The 23,355-nt window shown below is 34.8% G+C and overlaps 1 protein-coding gene and 1 pseudogene across 1 annotated transcript; both read right to left on the bottom strand.

Annotated features, from left to right (window-relative positions):
- Positions 1-5,721: 5,721 nt before the first annotated feature.
- Positions 5,722-7,598, bottom strand: LOC116127352 (annotated as a pseudogene).
- A 152-nt stretch (positions 7,599-7,750) lies between these two features.
- On the bottom strand, positions 7,751-21,775 carry LOC116127351 (N5-carboxyaminoimidazole ribonucleotide mutase-like). The gene is given in 5 exon segments (XM_031412998.1): positions 7,751-7,909; positions 8,158-8,217; positions 8,274-8,427; positions 8,538-8,634; positions 21,729-21,775. Coding segments are annotated over 4 exon segments (447 nt in total). The 5' UTR covers positions 8,612-8,634; positions 21,729-21,775.
- Between the last annotated feature and the right edge of the window lie 1,580 nt (positions 21,776-23,355).

Genomic DNA, 23,355 nt, shown 5'->3' with positions numbered 1-23,355 from the left:
GCACAAATAATCTAAAAATAAATAAGGTGCATGTTACCCATCAAAGTGGTCATCATTTTCAACCCATCAGAGCATAATTTACCTAAAAAGCTATCACTTCATAAAAACTGTAGATGAATTTTATTCGACGATCTGTAAACCCAGCCGGTAGACAGGAAGATAATTATCGAAATTTATGTATAGAAGGGGACTCAGAAAGCGGAAGGGGGGTGAATCAGGTCTTGATGCGCGGAGGAAAAAGGACATTTTGCTAGGGAAACTAGTGGCTGGGTTAAACTGGAAATTAGAGAAAAAGGGGGGGCAGAATAAATTAGAAAAGCGATTAAAGGAAAGAACTGGGCAGTTCGCCAAAGGAAGAAGAAAAAACGAGAGGAGAAGAAGAAAGAAGAGAGGAGAGAAAGGAGAAAGAAAAGAAAAGAAAGAAAAAAAAAGGGAGAGAGAGAAGAAAGAGTGGTTGGCCGAGAGATAGAGTGAGAGAAGGAGAGAAGAACAAAGAAAAGGGAGAGTTTATTAGTTTTAAGTCTGTGAACAGTGGATCATCAAATCGTGATCTGGAGCTCATTCGCCGTCCGATCGTGCTGATTTTCGGATATGTTGTTCATGAAACACAGCTCTACATTCTGAACGGTGGAGATCGAAATCTAAGCACTGTAATAGGCAGCCAACTATAGGATAGAAGAGTGAGTGGATTAAATCAAATCTCTTCCAAAAGCTTAAATCCATGTTTGATGTTATGTTGTGTATTCTATTTTGTCTGATGAAAGTTGAAAATGCGAAGTTTGGTTTAAATTGGTTTTTTTATGCTTTTGGCTGAACTTTAATGTGTTTTGGTTTTGTGTTTTAAGTGAGATTTTTTGCTTGATGAATGACCTTGCATGCTCTCGGCTGGATCACTTTTGGAAGTATGTGTGAATGGTGATTTGAGTGAATGTTTATTTGTCAAATAACCTTTGCATGTTGTCGGCTGAGTTGAGTTTTAAGTGTGCTTTTTCTTTTTTATGATAAGTAAAAAATCGGACTAAAGGGTTACTCTGCATGCATCAGCTGAATGAGTTGTGTGGGAATGCCTTCAGATTAGATTTAATGGAATATGTTTCATCTGCATGTTGATTAAGATTATCCATATAGCCATTGTATGTTCCGCTGTACAATATTTGAGTGAGACAACACTAGATCTAGTCAAATGAGGAACCTTCCATGTTGCATGCTTATATGTATATATAATATATATATATATATATATATATATATATATGGGAACTTGCTGCAGTGTGTCTAAAGTGCCATAAAAATTGAAGTGAATAATGGTGATTTAACATGGGTTGTGTGTCTCGGCTGTCTTTTTATTTGGGTAATATATCACATGTACTGGGCTGGACAGTATGTGGGAATTGTTGCTTGGATTGTGTTTTAATTGAAATGTTTTTTGGATAATTGATTGAATGGAGTTTTAAAATGCTGGGAGTTAAGGGATTTTGGCTGTTAAAATGTTAAAGAAAAGACTGAGATTTGTGAGGTTAGTAATAATTTTCTCGGTAAAAAAAAAAGGGGAAATGGGGTGCTTTCGTCAGTTTTGAAATATATTTTAAAACCTGCATTTTACCCCCATATTTTCCATGAAATCTCACATGTTGGCATGTCTTATCCTTATAGGAAATATTCATATATTATTATTATTATTTTGCTCTTGGGTTTAATTATAATTTAATGTGTTATATGAGTTTTGACTTTTAAAAGTGATATTTGTATGATGATTAAGCACATACGTAATATACTCTTGACTACATGTTACTTGAGATTATGCATGAGATTGTTTGGTGCAAAAACCCCCTACGAAGTACCATCCCCAGAGATACAGATTTTTGGCTCTGCCCGAGCGATGCAGGATTCCCTGGGTATGACAGTTTCAATTTTGGCTCTGCGCATGCGTATGACAGATTTTTTATGGCTCTGCCTGGGCGTTGAGTGGTCCGCCAGGTATGACAGTTTTTTGAGGCTCTGCCCGCGCGATGATAGACCTTGCCGGGTATGACAAGTACGTCCCTCGCTCTGCCTGCGTGTGGGACGCCCACCAGGTACGACAGATTTCCCCCAGGGTACTAGTTGTGGTGAGAGTTTTAATATAATGTTGGTGTTTATACAGAATCCGATACAGTTAAAGGAAGTAAGTCAGAGTACAGTTTTACTGAGTGCAGGATGATTAGAAATAAATTGTATATTGTTGCGAGAACGGGGTGGTTGTTCCATTGCTATTCATAAAGTTACATTGTTGCCATATTTGCTTGAAAATTGTTGTATGTTAGCATTATTCTTTTTTAAGAACTTTTATAACCTCCTCCTTTTTCCCCACTCACTGAGTATTTTTAGCTCACCCATTTTTAAATGTTTTTCCCCCCACCAGGACCTTCCGGAGATCGTCCGAGCAGTGAGCCTCCGCTCAGGTTTGTGCCACGCGTTGACATCTTTTATGTGGGTCTTTATTTATGTCGCATTGTAAATCTGGACTTTCGTTTCAAAACTCATGTTTCCATGATGTATTTCCTTTTGTTTCATATTTTGAATGTGTAGAATAAGTGGAAAACCTGATACCAAAAGTTTCCCTAACTATTTTCTTTTGTAAAACGAAGATGATGTATGTCTTAAACAGGTTTCGCAGTTTTTCCTACTGGCACGTCTCGGGTATCCGAGTTCTTGTGGGAGCGCCCGGATCTACGGGACGAGGAATTCGGGACGGTGGTGTCAATCTATGTAAATGCCATGCCAGTTTCTCGCGTCATAAAGACAAAATTTCCAGTAGTGACATCACAATTCACATTCTTGGAAGTTCATGGACCTTTCAACTTAAATGATTCTATATGTGCTTCTCTTCTTACACTATACAGTCATGAAAACAACTTCTGGATTTGAAACACTAGTCTTAATAAGTTTAACCAAATTTAGCATACAAAATGACGTGTCGTACAATAATGGAAGAGTGAAAATAATAACAACAACTCATTAATGAAATAAACGAAATTTTAATTAAAGGACAATTCCACATGACTTTTTATGCTTAATTTTATTACAAACTTTGTAAGAGTAATACTATCCACGTTAACTTGTTGTCTCTTATCCATGGTCATTATAGATAGGCTTGTCACTTCTCTTCAAAATTTTACTATTAGAATGAGATACTCCAATATATTTTTATTTTTACTCTTTTCGAAAAGGAAAAATCTCAATTAATCTATGGGCATATCTCAATAGGACTTCACAGAAGAGCCATTATTAAAATTTTCCTTCAGTTTTTAATATTTATTATAAAGAAATTCCTTTGTATAATTCATATCATTTTTAAGATATATTCCAATCTCTAATAGTCCTTCGTTTCTCCTCCATCTATCTATAAATTTGTAATGGTTTATTAGAAAGCAGATAATCTCTAATCACAAATTGAAATTAAGGGAAAATTTTATTAAGATGGGACAAAGTTCAAGCCAGCCACGGAGGCCCCAACCTGGTGATCAGATCGCTAGTAACAGATGCCTACTATCATCACGTAAGTTTTTCAGTTTTCACACTCTTTAAACTTTCTAATTGGAAGTATATATATATATACAATACATATACATATTTCACTTTCCAAAACCAAACCTGTATTATTATATAAGTGTTGATAACGGACACCATCTAAGCTTTCGTCAATTTTAATGTATATCAACTCAATTTTTCACCACTTTTGCATTGGCAAAATTTTCAGTGGAATTATTGTAATCTCGTTATATTTTTGTGTACTACTGATCATTTGGTAGGTAAGTATCATAGACTCCATATATTCTAAATTGTTTATCTTATATTATTCAATTCAATAAAAGTCATATAATCATATTGTATATGTATTTATGTTCTCTTTCATCGAGAACTCCCTTGTTATAACAATATATGTGGGGGACAGCATGGTCATTCATTTGCTACCACTTGCAAAGCAAAGTAACTCTTCTTCCCCATGCCAAAATGTGGGCACACCAGCTTACATGGTGGGATCGTCAAAACGTGCCTGGATTGCTTTCTTGATGGCCACTCATATATATTATTAACCCGACTGACTGCAAGCCGCCCGATGAGGGTGAAGACTGCCACTGAGTTTTTCCAAGGAATAAGGACCTTTGCTGACTACAATTTTGCTTTTAACAACTGTGAGGACTTTGCATCCTTTTGTAAAATAGGCACAAAGTCATCCAACCAAAAAAAATTAGTTACTTTTGCTCTTTAGCTGCCCTGACATGGGCGGTGAAGCCGAACTTTCGTGAAAGCCCGACTGTTACTCCCGTATCTCTGGTAGAGAGCTGGATGGTACTATATCCATAGGTTGGAGCTTTCCTGGTAGATTAAGGTTTATTCTATATTGGAAATTCTCAATAGGCACATCATGATATTAATTCTGATGATCGTGCTCGATCACTATTAAATAAAAGAATGTACTAACTAGAGAATATGCCTGAAGAAAGAACAGCAACTTGTACATCTTAGTTCACTTGTTGTTTCGCTTGAGGGGCGATATTTGAAAAAAGCTCATCAGCTTTGAAAATCTGTTAAAATTCGGTAAACAGCTACTTCAATGAAAACAATTTAGGAATTTAGCATACAAGTGAAAATATAAAATCAACTCATAAAATGAAAATAAAGGAAATTTTAATTAAAGGGCAATTCCACTGCATAATTTTGTATACAATCTTTACAAAGTACTACCCACATTAAAGTATTTTGGTTGCTGTTGTCCGGGTCATTAATAAGATAGGTTTCCAATGTACTTTTCTTTTTAATTTTATTCTAAAAAGGATAAACCCAATTAATCTATGAGCATATCTTTTTAGGACTTCACAAAGAACCATTATTAAAATTTATTCCTTAATATTTTAACATTCATTATAAAGCAGCTCTTTTATAATGAATTCATATTCTTTTAAGATTATATTTCAATCTCTAGTAGTCCTTCCATTTTCTCTCCACTATATCATTAAATGGTTACCAAACCGTACAGGAAAAACTGATTTTAATTTATCAATTAAACCCATCTTATGGCAACAAAATCCCAGACAAAAAGCTTGCCTCTTCCTCGACCTTTTTCCCTACAATGATCTTTGCTACATTTCTGTCCTATTAGAGTTACCAGTTTATCTGTAAGGACAATACTATAATTACAATCTAATCTCACAACTTTCTCTCATAATCCTGAAATGACAACTGGCAAACGGATCCCGCCTGCTTGCTATGGGTCCCATCTCTCTAATTGTGATTTCATTGAACAAATAGAACAACAACGAACAAATATATAGTAAAACAAAACAAACAGTACCAAAAAATAATACGTGCGATTTTACCCTAATTCACCCAAGTGTGCTACGTTCAGCTGAGTCAATATTTTGCAATATGTCTCACCTCTCTCGTTTAATGAATGAATTGCTCTCTTTCTATACAGAGAAATATGTTTATATACTAGGTTTAAGAGTATAAACCTAGTTTTACAAGGATTCTTATTCTTAAGCCCAACCCATTAGGCGGAAGTAGTCGACAACTCCAACAATCATGTCAAGATTGTGAGAGAAATTTTGTAAGATTGGATTATGAGTCAATCTTATTGATTTATAATCACAAATGTTGTAACTGACTTTTTCACTTGTTAGTGGACAAAAAAAAAAAAAAAAAAAAAAAAAAGACCCTCTCCATAACAGCTTAACATAGTTAATGATTCAACTAAGACTCCCAACCATCTTGCTCTAGCTTCTCAGTTTTTGTCAAGACATCGTTCTTCATGTCTTTCAAGTATTGGCTCATTCTGCTTAAAACATCAATGAGCAGGAGCAAAGGAAAATCATTAAATTACTATTTTCATGAATCACGATTTAATACAAAAAGAGTAGTATTATTATTATATCTGTTTGGCCTTTGAATCAAACTATGAATTATCTATAAACCCACCTTCCCAGTAGATCAGCATTGCCAACCCCCAACGTCCTTACTGCTAACAAACTCGCATTCGTTGCATCACTTTTTGCCACTGTTGCAACTGGGACATCCCCAGCATCTGAATATCAATTAGAATTATCAGTATGGGAAAAAAAAAAAAAAAAAAAAAAAAAATTCTGAAAGCACTAATATAACATATAATGATATCTTGAAGAAATTGATACAAGCAATAATTGGTATGTCAGCTATACATTGGACATTACTTTTGTGCAAGGGAAGTCATCATGGATACGCCAACAGGTTTAAGTAGTTTTTATGTCATTCTGTCATTTAAATATCTCTAGTGCCGTGAAGTTACAGATCCAATAAATGAGGCCTAACATAATAGCTTCATGATGTTTCTAGAGCTTACATGAGTCAAGAAAATAAACTTACTGAATAGTAATTTCACTAAACATATCCCAAAGACTACAATGTAATTAGCCCCTGGCTAACAAAAATTCTTATAACCGACAAACCAAAAGGGTACCTCTTAGATATATCATACATGAATTTTGGGTGCCAATAGATTAATTTCATAAACATTTAAGACCATAGGAGATGATATTCTGACATTACACGTCTCCTATAAATATAATAGTACGATTAAATAAACAGACTACCTCACAATTGAATAAGAGTGAATCAATTCCATTCAATGCAGAAGACCGCACAGGAACCCCCAAACAGGCAAGGGAGTAAGGGCAGCAACCATACCTAGAGTTCATCCGAGCTGATGTAATTCCACACAAAAATTGTGGATTATGATACTCTATAGGAGAATGTTATTAGTGGGCTGCACCACCAGCACCAGCAATGGTAATGGAGGTGCCTTGATCCTGAGCAGAAAAGCATAAGAAAACATCATTTCAGGAGTCCGATGCACTGAAACTATTTTAACCTGAGAATTATAATTACAAAAGGTCAGGTTGAAATAGATTATACACAGATGAATATCCACATCAAGGGCTGAAAATATATACATGCATAAAACATAAGGTTAACCTTATGAGGTACATCAAATAAGCTAAGGATCTTACCAGCATCCTTCATAACAGGAAGATCTGATCAGAGCCCAAATTATCTCAACATGTGGGGTAACTGTATAAGCAAATAACAGAATTTCAGTGTCATACTTTCTCAATTCAATGGTGAAGCATTAAGCAAAAGTGCATCCAGCTACAAATCATAACCAATGTAAACAACTGTTGTTTACAACTGTTGTTACAGTATAATCCACCAATAAATGCCAATATGAATCAAACATCGCAACCCTCAATTGGGGAAAGGGGGTAAATAGTATCATTATTTGCAAACCCAGATCAAAGGACAATAGTTTCAGCAAAGAGATGGAGCTGACTGAAGAAAGAATACTATAGAAGTTTTTCAATCTGGCTTGATAAAATCTAATACTAATTTTTCTGATTTCAAGTATACTATTCAACAAACTTAAACTTATGTAAGCTGAGAAACCATATTTAAATATAAATCACCAAAAAGCATTGAGGTACCCAAGGACTCAATAAAATGACCAACCCCTTCCTGTACTTCTCTGCTTTTTCCAAGACATCATCCCCTGCATTTCCTGATATTGGCTCACTCGCAAATAACATTCCAATATCATAAATTGGAACGACATGAAAGTTATATAGTTTAATAGGCCGTATTTCAACAAGAGAGAGCAATATTATAATTTTATTAGTTTGGAATTAATACAATTCATCTAATTTTTATTTATTTATTATAAAATTAAATTTGCAATTATTTACAACCACAAAGAGAGAGGATCCAACCTTGCAAGTAGATCAACATTGCCATTTACTCCCAACATTTTTGCTGCCAATAAGCCTGAACTTCTTGCATTATCTATTGCGACTGTTGCAACTGGAACACCTCTAGGCATTTGAATAATCAAACAGCAAAGCTTTTACTAAGCACATTGTAGATAGACAAATCATGTTAAATAAATAAATCAAATGTCATTTTGAAGAAAGCAATAAAAGCTTTTCAATAGATAAAAAAAAAATCTCAAGAAAGCAAACAACAATAAAAGGGCACCTTCTAGGTTCCAGTTCTGAATTTTGGAGATGTGCTAAAATATCCATTTCATAGTATTTAAAGAGGATAAGATAGAAAAAGAAACATTTTTGTACTACAGTCTACCTGAACAACTGATAAGAGTGAATCGAGTCCATCCAATGCTGAAGCACGCAAAGGGACACCAATCACTACCTAAATATTAAGAAAGAGCACATAATTCCTGTAAGACCGTTTGTGCATTACTTCACTATACATAGAGCAGAATGTATAAACCTGCCTGGCAAGTGGGCTGCACTACTATCACCAGCAATGATGGTCCGAATGCCTCACTCCGGAGCAGATAAGGCATAATCAAGCATCATTCTAGGAGTTCGATGTGCTGAAATTGTTCTAATCTGAAAACTCATAGTATATACGATTTCCAGAGTTAGCATTGGATTATACAAAAAGATACCTTATACATAATTTCAAAAGTAAACTATAAAACACGACTATGCAAACTTGTAAGGTACACCACACATGCTCCACACATGCTCAAGATCTTTGCAGCGTCATTCATAATAGCAAGATCTGAATCTGAGTTCATGATAATCCCAACACAAGGTGTGACTGCAATAAGCAAATAGTAGGAAGCAACTTAAATATCATGCTAAATTGGAGAGACATTAAGCAAAAATGTAAGCAATTGTCAACTTGGAATTTGATGGAACCACCTGTTCAAGCAACTCAATCCCAACACACACACACAAGAGCAGAATCGAAATAACACTTAATTGGATTAAACTGAAGGTTAATATTGAAGCTGAATGAAATAACAGTAGCAAGAAAAGTGAACCCGGAACAATTCCCAGCAATTCGAGGAGCTGGAGACCTCCCACAACACTTATCTGAATCAACTTGATACCTCCTTTACCACACCCTAGCTATTTATACCCAATTACTTCCTATACTACCCTTACTCTAATAACTTTATTCTATTCAGCCACATGCATGCAGAATCCCGTAACAAACTGTAACAACCCTCATACACACTCATTTCCCCTTAGTGTAACAACCCTCACTCACACTCATTTCCCCTTAGTGCTCCCTTTTTATGCCCCCTTGACTTATAGACTATATTGACAGAAGGTATATCAGAATCATAAGAAGCTAAGATGGAATGGTGAAACAATAAAACCCCAGCAACAATACTATCTAGTGTAAGCGAGAAAAATATAAATTTGAAAGCTAAAAAAAATTCCGACTTTCAGCAAAACATATGTAGTAAGAAGGAAAGGATACTCCAAATAGAAAAACATGCAGCCTATTTCACTTCNTACAGTTTCATTGCTCAACTGATCCCTATACTTTTTAGTGATTTTAACCTTTGCTTTAAGGTTATGCTAATGTTAGAAGCATCTCCATGCTTTTATTTGATCACATGCATCACCTAACGTGTGAAGATTGGTCAACTATTTAAGGAATTCTTGTATATATAGCTAAGGCAAGGCCATTCATATAAAACGTTCCTTGACAAACTAACAGTTTAATTTGTTCGATTCTTCAAATTTTCATGGATTCTCTATCTAGTAAATTAACTATCTATCTATGTATGCATATATTGAATATTGTTTTTATGTATAATTTGCTTTCAGTCACACAAATAAGATACGGTTGTCATTGTTTCATAATTCTCTCTCCGCAGCTCGGTCTTTACTTCTTTGTGATAAGCTTCAACTTACTTCTTTGTCTCGCTAGAAGGGTGGTATTGAGGCAAGCTCGCTAGAAGAAAGAAACAGCAACTTGAGACAAGCTTCAACTCACCTTTGTTTAAAAAGATTCCCACAATTCAAACACAAAATTATGGCAAGCAACAAAAAAAGCAAGCAAACTAAACACAAGAATTTTAAAGTGATTCGGCTCAATCAATTTAGCTTACGTCCACTATTCACTCAAACAATCCATTAAGCAAAAGCTTACAATTGTGCGATTTTTAGAAGAGAAAAATTGCAGACTCCTTACATTATCCCAAAAAGCCCAATTACACCCTTAATAACAGCCCATAATGACTATTCTTTTGGTGTCTATCTTACACTTTTTAAGATACTTTTAAAGCCTAATCTATTAGTCTATTTAAAGGGTAGATTCCCCTTGCAACTCTCATTCCTAAGTAGTATGGGATTCAAGGCACAATCCCAACAATTCCTCCCTTGACCTGAATCCCCAAACATTATAGCAGCATCTAAAAATCATACTCTATTGACAGTCTTCTTTTCTTTCACAACTGGAATTGGAACAACATTATCTCTTGATTTCTTAAGACACACACCTTCATCAAGCAAATATAGTTGTTTTTCATTCTTTTTGCCTTGCAAAATCATAACATCATCTTTATACACTTCGCATCCATCTCTTTGACCAATGTAGGTATATCCACGAGAAGCCAACTTACCCAAAGAAATCAAATTGTGACTACAACTCAGTATATACCTCACATGACGAAGCTTCTTGACAACACCATTGTGAAGCTTGAGACGAACGCTACCAACGCCTTCAATCTTCACTTTCTCGTTATTACTGACAAAAATATTTCCATAATTTTCATCTTTTTTCAATTCAACAAATTAAACAATCTTTACCATTACAAACATGCATGGATGCAGCTGAATCTAAAACCCAACCTTTTTCACCCTTTGAAGTTTGAGTTTCATCTTGACATGTTACTAAAAATTCATCTTCATTATCAGCAATCCAAGCATCATCCTTCGAATCCTTCATATGTTGAGCCTTCTTGAAAGCAAGCATATCCCCTCTTAATTTCTTACAGCGTGGTTGGATATGTCTCTTCTCTCCACAATAATAACACTCGTTATTACTGTAATCTCTTACTTTTGATTTATCGCCTCCTCTTTTGAGTCCTCCCTCAATTAGAACCTTCTGCAACTAGTAGATCTCCTCTAAGTGATGAGTTCTTTGATCCCATAAACTTTCATTCCTACGCAACAAGGTAGTCACATCATCTAATTTTAAAGTAGATCTGCCTACCAACAAAGTTTGAACTAAAGGTCTATAATATTTAGGCAAAGATGACAACAATATCAATGCCTTTTCTTCATCCTTTAACTCATCAGAATTAGCCAACAATTGAGATACTAGCCTATTAAAATGATCATGGAGACTAGTACCTTCATCCATCTTCAGAGAATACAAATCCATCTTGAAACATAGTCTGTTAGTCAACGATTTCGATGCATAAGTACCCTCCAATTTTTCCCGCAAACCCTTTGGTGTAGACTCAGTCAGCACGCTATACTTTATCTCTGGAGCTAAAGCCAATCTGATTATACTGATAGCTCTCCTTTGAATTTACTCCATTCTCTACCAGACATCTTCTTTGGCTTACTCTCTTCTAATGTTTGATCAAGAAATTTGTTGTACCAAAAGGTCTTGTATCGTACTTTTCCATAACATAAAATTAATTTTACCATCAAATAAAGAACCTCAAACTTAGACATACCTCTAGAAAATTTGAGATGCTTGATAGTCACTGATCTACTCTTAAATCCAGCCTCCTTTAGAGCTTGTCTTCTCCCAGATCACAAACTGTGGGCTTTGATACCACTTATTGAAAAATATTCCCACAACTCAAACACAAAATTATGGCAAGCAACAAAAAAAAAAAAAATAAAGCAAACGAAACACAAGAATTCTAAAGTGGTTTGGCCCAATCAATTTAGCGGTGCATTGGAACAAAGGTCGTCTAAAACTCTGCTTTTTCGTAACAAAGTCAATTTGCTTCTGAAGCAAGAATAATGCTACGCTTACAACTATGTCTTACAACCAGACAAAAAACATAAGACAAAGTAGTTGTTTTACATGAATTTTGTAAAATTTTTGTCTGGTTGTATGACTCAATTGTAAGCATAACATTATTCCTGAAACAATAATAATAACTACCATTTCTTGTTTATGATTCGTGTTTGTTGTTGATGACTTGACAGTGTCACACGGATTGCCAGATTGGCATTTTTCATTTTGTATGTAAACAAATGAGCACTACTTCTTTGATGAATGCGAATCACTTAATTCACAATTCCCTGCTTTCTTTTCCATTTTGTATCACCTACAATGGAGGTGGCAATATTGATAAAAAAGAAAGTTTAAAAATATATGACATTGCCACAAATAATCTAATGAAATTAATAAATTGGTGCATTTGTTACCCATCAATAGTGTGTCATCTCATTTTCAAACCCATCATGGATGCAATATATGATACCTAAAAATGCTATCACATATCATAAAAACTCGATTAGAAGAATTATTTCGACACGATCTATGTAAAACCCATTCCTGATTTTAGTTAGATCATGAATTGTATTTAAGTTAATTAATTCTTTTTTTTTTTTAATTAATTTGATTTTTTTTTTGGTATTGTGGTAAGATAGGGGTATTTCTGTCAGTTTTTAAAGCTGTGTTAAGGGGGTGAAATCGAAGAAATAAATCCTGATGGGTTTGCATGTATCAAGAGGGAAAAATTTGGACATTTTTGCTAGGGAAAGCTTATGTGGCTGGGTTAAACTGGAAATTAGAGAAAAATGGGGGGCAGAAATAATTTAGAAAGCTGTTTTTATTTAAAGGAAAAACTGGGCGTTCCCCAAAGGAAGAAGAAAACGAGAGGAGAAGAAGAAAGAAGAGAGAGAGAAGGAGAAAGAAAAGAAAAAGAAAGAAAAAAAAAGAGAGAAGAGAAGAAAGTGGTTGGGGCCGAGAGATAGAGTGAGAGAAGGAGAGAAACAAAGAGAAAGGGAGAGTTTATTAGTTAAGTCTGTGAACAGTGGAATCATCAAATCGTTGATCTGAGCTCATTCGCCGTCCGATCGTGCGATTTTCGGATATGTTGTTCATGAAACACAGCCTACATTCTGAACGGTGGAGATCGAAATCTAAGCACTGTAATAGGCACCAACTATAGGATAGAAGAGTGAGTGGATTAATCAAATCTTCTTCCAAAAGCTTAAATCCATGTTTGCATGTTAAGTTGTGATTCTATTTTAAATGTCTTGATGAAAGTTTAAGAAAATTGCGAAGTTTGGTTTAAATTGGTTTTTCTTATGCTTTTGGCTGAACTTTAATGTGTTTGGTTTTGTGTTTTAAGTGAGATTTTTTGCTTGATGAATGACCTTCATGCTCTCGGCTGGATCACTTTTGGAAGTATGTGTGAATGGTGATTTGAGTGAGATGTTTTATTTGTCAAATAACCTTTGCATGTTGTCGGCTGATAGTTTTAAGTGTGCTTTTTCTTTTATTATATATAAGTAAAATCGGACTAAAGGGTTACTCTGCATCATCAGCTGAATGAGTTTGTGTGGAATGCCTTCAGATTGATTTAAATGGAATATGTTTCATGCTGCATGTTGATTAAGATTATCCATATAGCCATTGTATGTTCCGCTGTACAATATTTGAGTGAGACAACACTAGATCTAGTCAAATGGAACCTTCCATGTTGCATGCTTTATATGTATATATATATATTATATATATATATAATATATATATATGGGAACTTGCTGCAGTGTGTCTAAAGTGCCATAAAAATTTGAGTGAATAATGGTGATTTAACATGGTTGTGTGTCTCGGCTGTCTTTTTATTTGGGTAATATATCACATGTACTGGGCTGGACAGTATGTGGGAATTGTGCTTGGATTGTGTTTTAATTGAAATGTTTTTTTGGATAATTGATTGAATGGAGTTTTAAAATGCTGGGAGTTAAGGGATTTTGGCTGTTAAAATGTTAAAGAGACTGAGATTTGTGAGGTTAGTAATATTTCTCGGTAAAAAAAAAAGGGGAAAATGGGGTGCTTTTCGTCAGTTTTGGAAATATATTTTAAAACCTGCATTTTACCCCCATATTTTCCATGAAATCTCACATGTTGGCATGTCTTATCCTTATAGGAAATATTCATATATTATTATTATATTTGCTCTTGGGTTTAATTATAATTATAATGTGTTATATGAGTTTTGACTTTTAAAAGTGATATTTGTATGATGATTAACACATACGTAATATACTCTTGACTTACATGTTACTTGAGATTTGCATGAGATTGTTGTGGTGCAAAAACCACCCTACGAAGTACCCATCCCCAGAGATACAGATTTTTGGCTCTGCCCGAGCGATGCAGGATTCCGCTGGGTATGACAGTTTCAGATTTTGGCTCTGCGCATGCGTATGACAGATTTTATTGGCTCGGCCTGGGCGTTGAGTGGTCCGCCAGGTATGACAGTTTTTGAGGCTCTGCCCGCGCGATGATAGACCTTGCCGGGTATGACAAGTACGTCCCTCGCTCTGCCTGCGTGTGGGACGCCCACCAGGTACGACAGATTCCCCCAGGTACTAGTTGTGGTGAGAGTTTTAATAATAAAGTTGAGGTTTTATACAAATCCATACAGTTAAAGGAAGTAAGTCAGAGTAACGTTTACTGAGTGCAGGATGATTAGAAATAAATTGTATATTGTATGCGAGAACGGTGGTGTTTCCATTGCATATTCATAAAGTTACATTGTTGCCATGATTTGCTTGAAAATTGTTGTATGTTAGCATTATTCTTTTTTAAGAACTTTTATAAACCCTCCTTTTTCCCCACTCACTGAGTATTTTAGCTCACCCATTTTTAAATGTTTTTCCCCCCACCAGGACCTTCCGGAGATCGTGCCGAGCAGTGAGCCTCCGCTCAGGGTTGTGCCACGCGTTGACATCTTTTAGTGGGTCTTATATTTATGTCGCATTGTAAATCTGGACTTTCGTTTCAAGAACCATGTTTTCCATGATGTATTTCCTTTTGTTTCATATTTTGGAATGTGTAGAATAAGTGGAAAACCTGATACCAAAGTTTCCCAACTATTTTCTTTTGTAAAACGAAAGATGAGGTATGTCTTTAAACAGGTTTCGCAGTTTTCCTACATGGCACGTCTCGGGTATCCGAGTCTTGTGGGAGCCCCGATCCTACGACGAGGAAATTCGGGACGGGTTGTGTCAATCTATGTAAATGCCAATGCCAGTTTCTCGCGTCATAAAGACAAAATTTCCTTAGTGACATCACATTCAATTCTTGGAATTCATGGACCTTTCAACTTAAATGATTCTATTTGTCTTCTCTTCTTACACTATACAGTCAATGAAAACAACTTCTGGATTTTGAAACACTAGTCTTAATAAGTTTATACACAAAGTTTAGCATACAAAATGACGTGTCGTACATATTGGAAGAGTGAAATATAAAGCAACTCATAAATGAAAAAAACGAATTTTAATTAAAGGACAATTCCACATGACTTTTTATGCTTAATTTTATATACAAACTTTGTAAGAGTAATACTATCCACGTTAAACTTTTGTTGCTCTTCTCCATGGTCATTATAGATAGGCTTGTCACTTCTCTTCAAATTTTACTATTAGAATGAATACCCAATATTTTTATTTTTACTCTTATTCTGAAAAGGAATAAATCCAATTAATCTATGGGCATATCTCAATAGGACTTACAGAAGAGCACTTATTAAAATTTATTCCTTAACAGTTTTAATATTATATAAAGAAATTCCTTGTAATTAATTCATATCTTTTAAGTTATATTCCAATCTCTAATAGCCTTGCATTTTCTCTCCATCTATCTATAAATTTGTAATGGTTTAATTGAAAGCAGATAATCTCTAATCACAATTGAAAATTAAGGGAAAATTTTATTAAATGGGACAAAGTTCAGCCAGCCACGGAGGCCCAACGTGATCAGATCGCTAGTAACGAGGTGCCTACTATCATCACGGTAAGTTTTTCAGTTTTCACACTCTTTTAAACTTACATCTAATTGGAAGAATATATTAATATACATATACATATACATATTTCACTTTCCAAAACCAAACCTAGTATATATTATATATAGTGTTGATAACGGACACCACTAAGCTTTCGTCAATTTTAATGATATATCAACTCAATTTTTCACCAACTTTTTGCATTGGCAAAATTTTCAGTGGAATTATTGTAATCTCGTTATTTTGTGTACTACGATCATTTGGTAGGTAAGTATCATAGACTCCATATATTCTAAATTGTTATTCTTATATTTTATTAATTCAATAAAAGTCATATAATCATATTGTATAGTATTTATGTTCTCTTTCATCGAGAACTCCCTTGATTATAACAGGAATATTGTGGGGGACAGCATGGTCATTCATTTGCTACCACTTGCAAAGCAAAGTAACTCTTCTTCCCATGCCAAAAATGGGGCACACACCAGCTTACATGGTGGGATCGTCAAAACTTCCTGGATTGCTTTCTGATGCCACTCATTATATATTATTAACCCGACTGACTGCAAGCCGCCCGATGAGGGTTGTGAAGACTGCCACTGAGTTTTTCCAAGGAATAAGGACCTTTGCTGACTACAATTTGCTTTAAACAACTGTGAGGACTTTGCATCCTTTTGTAAAATAGGCACAAAGTCATCCAACCAAAGAAAAATTTAGTTACTTTTGGCTCTTTAGCTGCCCTGACATGGGCGGTGAAGCCGAACTTTCGTGAAAGCCCGACTGTTACTCCACGTATCTCTGGTAGAGAGCTGGATGGTACTATATCCATAGGTTGAGCTTTCCTGGTAGATTAAGGTTTTATTCTATATTGGAAATTCTCAAGTGGCACTCATGATATAATTCTGATAGATCGTGCTCGATCACTATTAATAAAAGAATGTCTAACTAGAGAAATGCCTGAAGAAAGAACAGCAACTTTTGACAAGCTTTAGTTCACCTTGTTGTTTCGCTTGAGGCGATATTGAAAAAAGCTCATCAGCTTTGAAAATCTGTTAAAATTCGGTAAACAGCTACTTCAATGAAAACAATTTATGAAGTTAGCATACAAAGTGAAAATATAAAATCAACTCATAAAATAAAATAAAGGAATTTTAATTAAGGGCAATTCCACTGCATATTTTGTATACAATCTTTACAAAAGTACTACCCACATTAAAGTACTTTTGGTTGCTGTGTCCATGGTCATTAATATAGTAGTTTTCCAATGTACTTTTCTTTTTAATTTTATTCTAAAAAGGAATAAACCCCAATTAATCTATGACATACTTATTAGGACTTCACAAAGAACCATTATTAAAATTTATTCCTTATAGTTTAACATTCATTATAAAGCAGCTCTTTTATATGATTCATATTCTTTTAAGATTATATTTCAATCTCTAGTAGTCCTTCCATTTTCTCTCATCTATCTATAATTAAATGGTTACCAAACCAGTACAGGAAAAACTGATTTTAATTTATCAATTAAACCCATCTTATGGCAACAAAATCACAGACAAAAGCTTGCCTCTTCCCTCGACCTTTTTCCCTACAATGATCTTTGCTACATTTCTGTCCTATTAGAGTTACCAGTTTATTCTAAGGACAATCTAAATTACATCTAATCTCACAAACTTTCTCTATATCCGAAATGACAACTGGCAAACGGATCCCGCCTGCTTGCTATGGGTCCCATCTCTCTAATTGTGAGTTATCATTGAACGAAATAGAAACACAAACAGGAACAAATATATATAGTAAACAAACAAACAGTAACAAAAAAAATAAACTGCGATTTTACCCTAATTCACCCAATGTGGGCTACGTTCAGCTGAGTCAATATTATTGCAATATGTCTCACCTCTCTCGTTTATAATGAATGAATTTGCTCTCATTTCTATAACAAGAAAAATATGTTTATATACTAGGTTTAAGGATTAAACCTAGTTTTACAAGGATCTTATTCTTAAGCCCAACCCATTAATGCTGAAGTAGTCGACAACTCAACAATCATGTCAAGATTGTGAGAGAAATTTGTAAGATTGGAATGAGTCAATCTTTATTGATTTTATATCCAAATGTTGTAACTGACTTTTTCACTTGTTAGTGGACAAAAAAAAAAAAAAAAAAAAAAAAAAAAAAAAGACCCTCTCCATAACAGCATTAACATAGTTAATGATTCAAATAAGACTCCCAACCATCTTGCTCTAGCTTCTCAGTTTTTGTCAAGACATCGTTCTTCATGTCTTTCAAGTATTGGCTCATTCGCTTAAAACATCAATGAGCAGGAGCAAAGGAAAATCATTTAAATTACTATTTTCATGAATCACGATTTAATACAAAAAGAGTGAGTATATTATTATATCTGTTTGGCCTTTGAATCAAACTATGAATTATCTATATAACCCACCTTCCCAGTATATCAGCATTGCCAACCCCCAACGTCCTTCTGCTAACAAACTCGCATTCGTTGCATCACTTTTGCCACTGTTGCAACTGACATCCCCACGCATCTGAATAATCAAATTAGAATTATCAGTATGTGGAAAAAAAAAAAAAAAAAAAAAAAAAAATTCTGAAAGCACTAATATAACATAAAATTGATATCTTGAAGAATTGATACAAGCAATAATTGGTATGTCAGGCTATACAATTGGACATTACTTTTGTGCAAGGGAAGTCATCATGGATACGCCAACAGGTTTAGTAGTTTTTATGTCATTCTGTCATTTAAATATCTCTAGTGCCGTGAAAGTTACAGATCCAATAAATGAGGCCTAACTAATAGCTTCATGATGTTTCTAGAGCTTACATGAGTCAGAAAATAAACTTACTGAATAGTAATTTCACTAAACATATCCCAAAGACTACAATGTAATTAGCCCTGGCTATTACAAAAATTCTTATAACCGACAAACCAAAAGGGTACCTCTTGATATATCATACATGAATTTTGGGTGCCAATAGATTAATTTCATAAACATTTAAGACCATAGGAGAATGAATATTCTGAGCATTACGTCTCCTATAAATAATAGTAAGAGTTAAATAAACAGACTACCTGCACAATTGATAAGAGTGAATCAATTCCATTCAATGCAGAAGACCGCACAGGAACCCCCATAACAGGCAAGGGAGTAAGGGCAGCAACCATACCTAGAGTTCATCCGAGCTGATGTAATTCCACACAAAAATGTGGGATTAGATACTCTATATGGAGAATGTTATTAAAGTGGGCTGCACCACCACACCAATGGTAATGGAGGTGCCTTGATCCTGAGCGAAAAGGCATAAGAAAACATCTTTCAGGAGTCCGATGCACTGAACATTTTAACTGAGAATTATAATTACAAAAGGTCAGGTTGAAATAGATTATCACACAGATGAATATCACACATCAAATGGCTGAAAATATGATACATGCATAAAACAATAAGGTTAACCTTATGAGGTACATCAAATACTAAGATCTTACCAGCATCCTTCATAACAGGAAGATCTGAATCAGAGCCATAATTATCTCAACATTGGGGTAAACTGTAGAGCAAATAACAGAATTTCAGTGTCATACTTTCTCATTCAATGGTGAAGGCATTAGCAAAGTGCAATCCAGCTACAAATCATAACCAATGTAAACAACGTTGTTACAACTGTTGTGTACAGTATAATCCACATAAAATGCCATATGAATCAAACATCGCAACCCTCAAATTGGTGAAAGGGGGTAAATAGTATCATTATTATGCAAACCCAGATCAAAGGACAATTTTTCAGCAAGAGATGGAGCTGACTGAAGGAAAGAATACTATAAAGTTTTTCAATCTGGCTTGATAAAATCTTAATACTAATTTTTCTGATTCAAGTATACTATTCAACAAACTTAAACTATATAGTCTGATGAAATCCCATATTTAAATATAAATCACCAAAAAAAGCATGAGTTACCCAAGGACTCAATAAAATGACCAACCATCTTCCTGTAACTTCTCTGCTTTTTCAAGACATCATCCCCTGCATCTTCCTGATATTGGCTCACTCTGCAAATAACATGTCCAATATCATAAATTGGAACCATGAAAGTTATATAGTTTATATGCGCGTATTTCAACAAGAGAGAGCAATATATAATTTTATTAGTTTGGAATTAAATACAATTCATCTAATTTTTTATTTATTTATTAAAAAATTAAAGTTTGCATTATTACAACCACAAAGAAGGATCCAACCTTGCAGTAGATCAACATTGCCATTTACTCCCAACATTTTTGCTGCCATAAGCCTGAACTTCTGCATTATCTATTGCGAACTGTTGCAACTGGAACACCTCTAGGCATTTGAATAACAAACAGCAAAGCTTTTACTAAGCACATGTAGATAGACAAATCATGTTAAATAAATAAATCAAATGTCATTTGAAGAAAGCAATAAAGCTTTTCAATAGATAAAAAAAAAATCTCAGAAAGCAAACACAATAGGGCACCTTCAGGTTCCAGTTCTGAATTTTGGAGATGTGCTAAATATCCATTTCATGTATTTAAAGAGGATAAGATAGAAAACAGAAACATTTTGTACTACAGTCTACCTGAACAACTGATAAGAGTGAATCGGTCCATCCATCTGGAAGCACGCAAAGGGACACCAATCACTACCTAAATATTAAGAAAGAGACATAATTCTGTAAGACCGTTTGTGCATTACTTCACTATACATAGAGCAGAATGTATAAACCTGCCTGGCAAGTGGGCTGCACTACTATCACCAGCAATGATGGTCCGAATGCCTCACTCCGGAGCAGATAAGGCATAATCAAGCATCATTCTAGGAGTTCGATTGCGGAAATTGTTCTAATCTGAAAACTCATAGTATATCGATTCCAGAGTTAGCATGGATTATACAAAAAGATACTTATAATAATTCAAAAGTAACTATAAACACGACTATGCAACTTGGTAGGTACACCACACATGCTCCCACAGCTCAATCTTTGCAGCTCATTCATAATACAAGATCTGAATCTGAGTTCATGATAATCCCAACACAAGGTGACTGCAATAAGCAATAGTAGGAAGCAACTTAAATATCATGCTAATTGGAGAGACATTAAGCAAAAATGTAAGCAATTGTCAACTTGGAATTTGATGGAACCACCTGTTCAAGCAACTCAATCCCACACACACACACACAAGTAGCGAATCGAAATAACACTTAATTGGATTAAACTGAAGGTTAATATGAAGCTATGAAATAACAGTAGCAAGAAAAGTGAACCCGGAACAATTCCCAGCAATTCGAGGAGCTGGAGACCTCAGCCACAACACTATCTGAATCAACTTGATACCTCCTTTACCACCACCCTAGCATTTATACCCAATTACTTCCTCTACTACCCTTACTCTAATAACTTTTATTCATTCAGCCACATGCATGCAGAATCCCGTAACAACTGTAACAACCCTCATAACCTCATTTCCCCTTAGTGTAACAACCCTCACTCACACTCATTTCCCCTTAGTGCTCCCTTTTTATGCCCCTTGACTTATAGACTATATTGACAGAAGGTATATCAGAATCATAAGAAGCTAAGATGGAATGGTGAAACAATAAAACCCCAGCACACATACTATCTAGTGTAAGCGAGAAAAATATAATTTGAAAGCAAAAAAATTCCGACTTTCAGCAAAACATATGTTAGTAAGGAAGGAAGGATACTCCAAATAGAAAACATGCAGCCTATTTCACTTCGATAATTTTTCCAAAAAATGAAAATTGCATAGCATTACAGTTGTCTGGGCAATACTTCAATCTGTTTGAAGCTATCAACCAATGATATTTCAGCCAGTACCATTTGATATCTGAAACTTACCTGAAGACTCACCACTCGAGCTTTCTTCGAGTTTCTGGACAATTGAATCATCCTTCCTAGACAGTTGATTCCTATATTAATAATAGACCATCAAATATTTAACCATAAAATACGATTCCTACCATGAAAGGGTCCAGAAAGTGTCTTCGAATAACTATTGAGCATTTCTTTTTAGCATAAAAGATGGCACCTAAAGACTTGAATCATATGCTACACTACAATGTTGATATAACACTCAATTCTACCTTGACACTGAGAAAATGTAAACTATTAAACCGTTGATTATTTAGATTACCATCATGGAATTTGATAGAACCAAAAGTACTTTCTAATGGTCCCGTTACAATGCAAAACGTACCTTACTAACTTTAAGCTGAATGTCACTAATACACAAGGTACGCTACAAGCAAGGAACTGGAACATAATATAATTTCGTATAAAAGAGCTCAATTTCAATAAATAAATAAGTGAGCAAATTATTGAAAGTAAAGTTTGGACCAGGGAGAAGAAGTCCCGAGCGAGTCACGTGAGGCTTGGCAAGTTAGATTGGAAGTTCATAAACTTGCTAGGTTGATTTTCCATTGAAGTTCGCTTTGTGTGTTTTTCCAAGTGAAATTTATGAAACGGAGACTTGAGGTGATATTGGGAGTAAAAACAGACTCAAAGTTTTTTGGAAGCACTAAGTTTTGAAGCATTTTAAGTTTCACAGATCCTCGCTGCATCAGCACCACGGCGGAAGCGACCGGTGGGACGCCGTACTTTATTCCACGGCAGGCGTAGAGGTGGAAAAGTAACTCACCCCCCCGCTGGCGGGTTTACGCAATTTGGGGGATTGGCAAAGCTCAATCCGGCCCGCCAACCCTAACCCCCAGTTAGGCTCGGTTTTGTTTGTTAGTTTAATGTTTAATTAACTTTTCAAATGAATAATTAACAATTTATGAAATGATAAATATATTGTTTTAGTTAACTTCTTTTCAAATATCATAATTCAATTCAATTAAATTTTTTTTGTAACATTTCAATATTAATTCAATTTTATACAGTTAAAATTGTATATAAGAAAATTAAATTTATTCATTTATCAAAAAATAAAATAAGAAATTACAATAATTATTGCCTCGTTAAAACCTCACACAGAAAAACCCAATGGGACAAAAACTTGGTAAGGAAAAAAGAGTGCAATAATTGACAATTAATTTCAAGTTACAATTACAAAACAACTAATTTGGGGTTGACTAGGACCTCCTCATCCTATCATCTATTACAAAATTGAAATGATTCTATTAACGTATCGTCGAGAACCTCGTATGATCTTGATGACTCGACCATTCCCAATCTCTAAACATGTAGGACTTCAATCATTTTTTGTGAAAGTTTTAGTCCTCATTTCTTAAAATTCTCCACTTGCACTAAATGTTTGTTCGGATGAGACGGTTGAGACTGGAACAGCAAAATATCCAAGGCAAGTCTTGTAATACCGGAAAAATACATTTTCTGGTTTTCCAATATTCCAGACATCAAAGTTGGCTCTTTGTTGTGATTTATTGGTAACATTTCAGGAGTTCCCAAATATTGTTGAAGCTCATTACTCTGATACATGGCAGACAGTATAATTCGTTGTTGTCGT

Source organism: Pistacia vera, unplaced genomic scaffold (genome assembly GCF_008641045.1).
Source record: "Pistacia vera cultivar Batoury unplaced genomic scaffold, PisVer_v2 Contig190, whole genome shotgun sequence".
Taxonomy (NCBI): Eukaryota; Viridiplantae; Streptophyta; class Magnoliopsida; order Sapindales; family Anacardiaceae; genus Pistacia; species Pistacia vera.
Note: the sequence above shows the minus strand (reverse complement) of the source record. Positions and strands in the feature narration are given on the sequence as shown.